Consider the following 6,728-nt stretch of genomic DNA (forward strand, 5'->3'; position numbering starts at 1 on the left):
ACTCTAGCTCGCCGCGCAACGGCTACAAGAAGAGCTAAACGATCAGCGGTCCGCCGCAGTTCCAATTCCAACAGTCGTCGATGGAACAGTGTGTTTTGCAGAGAAATTAACTGGTTGGCACGCCGTAAGCGTGCCACCGAATTACAGCCCATTACCTCGGCCGACATCGACACGTGCGAAACCACCAAGGCTCTGTTAAACATCAACACCTGCGAAGTGCTTCTGCGGTTGTACCACCGCCATCGCTCTTTTGTCACTGTAGCGGATTAACATTACATGCGTCTCGCGTGACCGCCATGGACAAGTACGAGATTGTTGCACAGGTAGGCGAAGGGGCATATGGTGTTGTGTACCACGTTAAGTGTCGCGTTACCGATCAACGCTATGCGTTGAAGTGCCACCGCAATTACGAAAACGGCACTATGACGGACTCCACCGTCCGGGAACTGTCTTGTCTATCGGCTTTGAGAGGCCATCCTAATATAGTGGAGACGCTGGACTGTTTTCTTCACGATGGCGAGATAGCGACGCTCATGCCCTACCTCCCTTTAACGCTGTTTGAGGTGATCTACCAGGGTCGCTATCACTCGGGCCTGTTGCCGATTACGTTTATCGGCCGTTTCTCTCTGGAGATCGCCGACGCTCTGGCTTACATGCACGGGCTTAACATGATACACAGAGATCTGACACCCGCTAATGTGTTGCTCACAGCGGACACGCTAACCGTGAAGGTGGCAGATATGGGCCTTTCTAGGTATGCTGCGAAGTCCATGAGTTCTGGGTTGGTAACGGAGTCCTACAGAGCCCCGGAATTATTTGACACAAAGAAGGAGGGTATCGCGCAGTACACCTGCGCTATCGACATGTGGAGCCTGGGCGTGCTGATAGTAGATGCCATGGAGGCGACGATGACCTTTCACAGTAAAAACTTTCCAACGTATAAAATCATCAATGAAACTCTCGGTCGCGACGACCACGACGACGAAAGCATCTGGAATCCCATGTGTGTAATGCCCACCCTGATGCGGTGTACAGAGGTGAAGAGAATCGCGTTGGCATTGCTTCAGTACGACCCGAAGTGCAGACTCACTGCGCGGACGTTACTGGATGACAGTAGATGGAAACGGATCGCCGCCGCGATCACCGATGTTGATATTGACCGTGTGAAACGTTACGCTGGCATTCAGCGCACAGCCTGTAAATCACACTAGTGTGCATTTATGTTGCGATGTGAGGACGCTCATATGTATGTGTATGTGTATGTTTGTGCATTCATACAATAAAGCATCTCACTCCCTTTGTCATTGTGCTGTCATGTTTGTTTTATTTGCGTGGAAGACAAGATTGTTATGCATACAACCAGAGTCCATATAATACCACATGTTGACACTGAGCAGACCCCAACAGCGTCGTTGTTCATATGTAGAGACGCGCAAACAGTGGCAGGAGCAACACTTTTGCGTCGAGTCCTCCGTTGAGGCTGGCGTCGGAACGGCAAACGTTGACTTTGTTGATCGTGGCTTCTATCCTGTCAACTGTGAACATATACCATGGTAATTAACACGTAGTTTATATATTACACAAACATACACACGTGTGGCATTCGGCGGGCTTACATTTGGCTAAAATGGCATACAGCTGCACCTTGGTGGTGTCCACGGGCTGCAGGGGGACCAATTTGGGTATGGCAATGCGGCAGTCGTCTGTGCACACTAAGGATGAAAAGAGTGCATTGTTATTTTTTTTTTTACTCGACACCCCATCCAACAACCGTGTCGATATCGTGATATCGCAGAGGGGGGGGGGGGGGGGGGGGGAATATGTGCTTACTACGTACAGCGAGTGGTAGTCTGCGGTGTCATGTGCTCGGGTTCCTCTGCCGTGCTCCCAGTGGCAGGATCATCGGTTGGATCAGCGTCGTCCGGATTACCGTCGAGAGACCGACTGACTTGTGAACAGGACTGATCCGCTTCAGCACTTTGCCGTGTGTAAATGAAATACTTGTAGTTTACATTGCCGCGCCCCACAAACGTCGTACCGTTTGGGGTTATAAAACAGCCACCGGTCAGCCTTTGTGTTGGGCTCATAGTGTGGTTCCATATCTCTATTACACGCCAGATGTCGGGAGTCTCAACGTGAAACTTGTAAATTGCGCCGACTCCATCTAGCGGAGCGATAACTGCTGTGCTGTCTGTTACGCTACACGGCGTCCTTCCCGTTCCACAGCGCGCCTTTGACGTGTAATAATATATACCTCGATCGATTGGGTTTGCGATGACAGTGAATCTCGCCCCGCCTAACACATATTGCCCTTCGTCATTGCAAGTAAGAAATCGAATGGTGACCTGGTACCCCAATCTAGTGTGTGTCACTTCATACAGATGGTGGCTAGCTAGCCTGACGACCTGACCGTTTTTTCGAAAGACAGAAGTAGGACTTTCCAAATAGCCAGGTAATGAGAGCGAATAAGACAGTTTCCCAAATACAGCTACTTGTTCTTGGCCAGCGTAGCCAATCGTACTTTGGTTGCAACACTCCAGCCAAAGTGCTAGCAGGCTGACTAGCACTCGAACGCAAGCTTTTGACTGCCACATGTTTTCCAGCAAACCCACTTGCAATCGACGAACACACCGGTAGTCTTGGGGCTTTATACTCTTGTGAAAGGGTTCGGTGAGTGTGAGTCGGACCGACTGAGAACGAGCAACCGCCGACCTAGAATGCTGACAGAGACAGAGTTTTTGTTCGGTACACACCGTTCTGTTTTTTTTTTCCACTGAACATGGTGTATAGTATATGCATTTTGTGTATGCTGCGTACTTTATACATCAAGTGGTACATGTGTTGGTCGGTACACTGATGCTTGTGTGTGTTTTTGTGTACCATGTTTTTACAGACGGCCGTAAGACTGGCCGACCTAGACGTCGGGGGCGACCGACCTAGACGTCGGGGGCGGCCGACCTAGACGTCGGGAGCGGCCGACCTAGACGTCGGGAGCGACCGACCTAGACGTAGGGGGCGGCCGACCTAGACGTCGGGAGCGGCCGACCTACACGTCGGGAGCGGCCGACCTACACGTCGGGAGCGGCCGACCTAGACGTCGGGAGCGGCCGACCTAGATGCCGGAAGACTGGCCGACCTAGACGCCGGAAGACTGGCCGACCTAGACGCCGGAAGACTGGCCGACCTAGGAATATGCTGGCTGCACGTATGGAACACGAGGACGACTTACGGTGCACTTGCTCCGAGACCCAGCTCGCAACTATGGAGAAGAATGACACCCGGTCGGTTTGGGTTTCACCTACACAATGTGCTCACGGTGACCATGTGTCGCTTTGCGACGGCATTGCGATCAGCCGCAAATACCCCGATGAGAAGCATCCTTCTAATCGGTGGAAGAGAATATGCGGTAGCGTAGCAGCTTTGCTGAGAACCACCCCGGTGCGTTTCGAACACGGAGCCGGCTGCCTGTCTAGCTTGATCACCGAGGCCAAGGGGATCAGATTCCCCACCATACCTGAGATACTGTCGGTGGAAAGCCGTTCCGGCGTAACGGATTACTACTTAGCACACAAGCTATTTGCCGCAAAGGTGGTGCATCTCACAGATGCGAAACCTTCCAACGATTTGGTCGAAGCACTGTCTTGTTGCGATGCGGTTCTTCGCTACAAGGGTGCATCGGGTCTCATGTTCACGTACCCTAGCATCATGTCGGATGAGTACGAAGGTCTGATCGCCAGGTTTCGCGGAGACTATATAATTTACACGGGCGACTTGCATTTCACCGGACACGCGACTCCAACTGAGCTGCTGAAACAAATCACCTGGTGTTTCACCGAGCTCATACGTGTCAGCTTCGCAGGCTGGCGTGGGACATCGTACCCAGGGCATCTGGTGCTTTACACGAGAATGAAACTACACTAAGTCCCTCCGTTAAGAGTTGTGTGCCTCTGTTGCTGGCGGAACGCAGAATGTCACATGTTTCTCTGTGCTATAATACGTTGTTACGTGTAACCTCTCGAATAAAGCCGTTGAGATGTGTGTACAATGTGGACCGTGTCATTGTTTCAGGCCTTATTTTCATTTTGACTTTGATACATTGAGTCGTGATGATATGGTTATACTTTTGCAGGTGGACAAATGTAGACAAGCACCCAAGTACTCGTGCTTAACCTAACATCTAGCTGTCACATAATGTACGAGTCACACGTCAGTTACCAGACGCGTGTGGTTTGAACAGCACACGAATAAATAAAGATGGGACATTCCACACGTTGTTCCACGGTGGTCGTTTATTATCAAATGTGATACAAAAACACAAAGCATGCATCCACCACGGTGGTCGTTTATTATCAAATGTGATACAAAAACACAAAGCATGCAAATTTCATCGTTCGCAGGTTAGTGTCAGCACAGAATCATCGACACACATAATCACTTGCGAGACACACTAGACGGGTTCCGTTTGGCATTTATTTGGAGGACAGTTTGCGGTCTTCTTCGGAATGGCTTTCGTGTCTCCCCAACTTGGGGAGCCCTGCGGTGTGATCTCACCGCGGCACTTTTTCCTCAGTCGCGATACGCCGCCAACCACTCGTACTCGTCGCTGCCAGTCCACTCGGGCCTTGATACCCCACGTTCTCCGGCAGACCGTCTCGGTGGCGGATAAGGATAGCCTTCCTCTAGTTCACGAGTACCTGTCGGGGGCTTTAACTCTCTGCGAACAACGGGACGATCCCCGTGCGTCTCGCGCGCGACCAGGTTCACGCCGGGTTTAGTGTTCCTGTTGACAGGAGGCGGTGGCGGCAACACCAAAGGTCGTCCGCCGTCGTAGGAAGCAGCCTCGCGGTCTGACGTTACTCGTAAGTCTCCCATCATATCGCAGATTCCTTGAGGATACGAGGCCTCTCGGTCGGCCGTTTCCAAGCCTCTGATCATGTCGTAGTGATCTTTATCTACCGCGCGCTCGGTCGCCTGCTTTCTGCAATACAGCGTGAGTGACTCCATGTTCGGAAACACAAAGCGATCGGGGGGTTCGATGCCAGAAGACAAGACATACTCCACGCATTTTCCGTCTGGATCTCGAAACACAATCCGAGCGGTGGACCCACTGCCAGAAGACAAGACGTACTCCGTGCACGTCTCGTCTGGGCCGACTGTGTATTTCCAGATGCACCCTTTGCCTTTAGTGAACAACTCGAACGTGGCTAGGTCGCCGTCGGGGCCGTGCGTCAGGGCAACATACCCCGGTCCCGGCTTAGACATCGCAGAAAAGCATTGGGTTCTGCTTGGGAAGTAGGGAGTCGCACCGGCAACGACGGCACTTCGCCAAGTGGCAAAGACGCACCTGTCACGTTCTCGCATCTCAATCCTCAAGGCTCCTTTTCGGTTAAGCTGCTCCGCCATGGTGTGAAGCTAGATATATATATTATATATATGTCCACCGTGGATACACTGAGTTTGTAGGATGTGCACGACTAGTTGTCCGATGAGTGTTAGTACTGTTTCATCGGTACGTGCGGTCTAGCCTACATGGCGGACATTAACATCGTGACTCTGATGCACATTCTTGTGAACCAGTTGTGTTTTACACGCAAGGTGAACAGCGTTTCGTTGCGATCGTGTTCCACCAACCATCGAGCCCCAAGCGACTCCACTCGATCCCGTAGGTCAACGGCGTTGTTCTGGTCCGTTATAAAGTCAAAGTATTTCTCATAGATCGGACTGAGGTACACCAACAGCTGATCCCCGTCGCGAATCTCAATGCCGCACACGTCCCTTTCCTCACACACGTGTAGCTCGCAGCCAGCGAGTTCGTCCGGTTCACCCTGCACGGGCAGCGGGTAGTTGGCATACAGATTATAGAACCTCCCGTTGCTAGACACGCTAGCGCGTTCGCATATGCGGATGAGGTTAGAATAGGCCGACGCGGACTCCCTCATCGTTTGACCACACAGCTCCGGATTGCTGGTCCACAGCGATAGTGCCACGCTGCGGTTTCTAGCTCTGATCGACCGGAATTTCATGTCCTCCGAACTACTTGTCACGTACACCAAATTGCCTTCGCTGGTTAACCAAAAGGCCCTGAGCGCCTCGTGTCGCCGATCGCACCGGCGTTCGAGATCCACGTCGTTGGGCAGCTCGCTCGTCATCATAAGTCTGTTTCGTTCGACCAAATCTCTATCGGTTAATGCATCCCCTCCGTTGGTGAAAATGTAGCCGTTGTCGGTAGGTGTACCCGAAAACAACCAGCAGTATCTGAAGTATATTTTATTCGGAAGGACAAACTGCATCAGAGAGGCCTTGGTGGGACACCTCAGTTCTTTTTCCGTGTGACACAACGCAGGACTATTTGCGAGAAGTCGAGCGGGACAGAGTTCCGCGCCGTCGCCGTGGACGAAATAATTGTCGCTTCCGTCCGCTCGACACTCTCCGGCTGTGGCGATGTTGCACCGCGGTGCGCTGTCCCCGTGCGCGGAGGATACCCAGTGGCTGTTGACAGAGTTCACCAGGGATCCCATCGTTACATCTCAAGTGGCTCCGATCGGGGTGTCGGTGGACTGTATCCGAATCAGACTGTCCAAGATGACGAGAGACAGCGAGAAGGACAGGGAACACACTGAAACGATGGCCGAGTACACGCAGTTGCTCACGAACCGCACAGCGCAAGCCCTTTTGATACAGCGGCTCGGCTTAGAAGGAGCTCGGGCGAGGATGCGGACTTTGCAAAC

At 52.2% G+C, this 6,728-nt stretch overlaps 1 protein-coding gene across 1 annotated transcript; it reads left to right on the forward strand.

The window, feature by feature from the left end:
• Positions 1 to 296: 296 nt before the first annotated feature.
• LOC145422898 (cyclin-dependent kinase 3-like) lies at positions 297 to 1,211 on the forward strand. Its single transcript, XM_080294837.1, has one exon. The coding sequence runs from the start codon at positions 297 to 299 to the stop codon at positions 1,209 to 1,211; it is 915 nt and encodes a 304-aa protein (XP_080150963.1).
• The last annotated feature ends 5,517 nt before the right edge of the window (positions 1,212 to 6,728 follow it).

Source organism: Astatotilapia calliptera, chromosome 3, assembly GCF_964374335.1.
Source record: "Astatotilapia calliptera chromosome 3, fAstCal68.1, whole genome shotgun sequence".
Lineage (NCBI taxonomy): Eukaryota > Metazoa > Chordata > Actinopteri > Cichliformes > Cichlidae > Astatotilapia > Astatotilapia calliptera.

Excerpts from the sequence above, each read along its gene's own strand:
- LOC145422898 (XM_080294837.1), top strand. The coding sequence starts at position 297 with ATGGACAAGTACGAGATTGTTGCACAGGTAGGCGAAGGGGCATATGGT.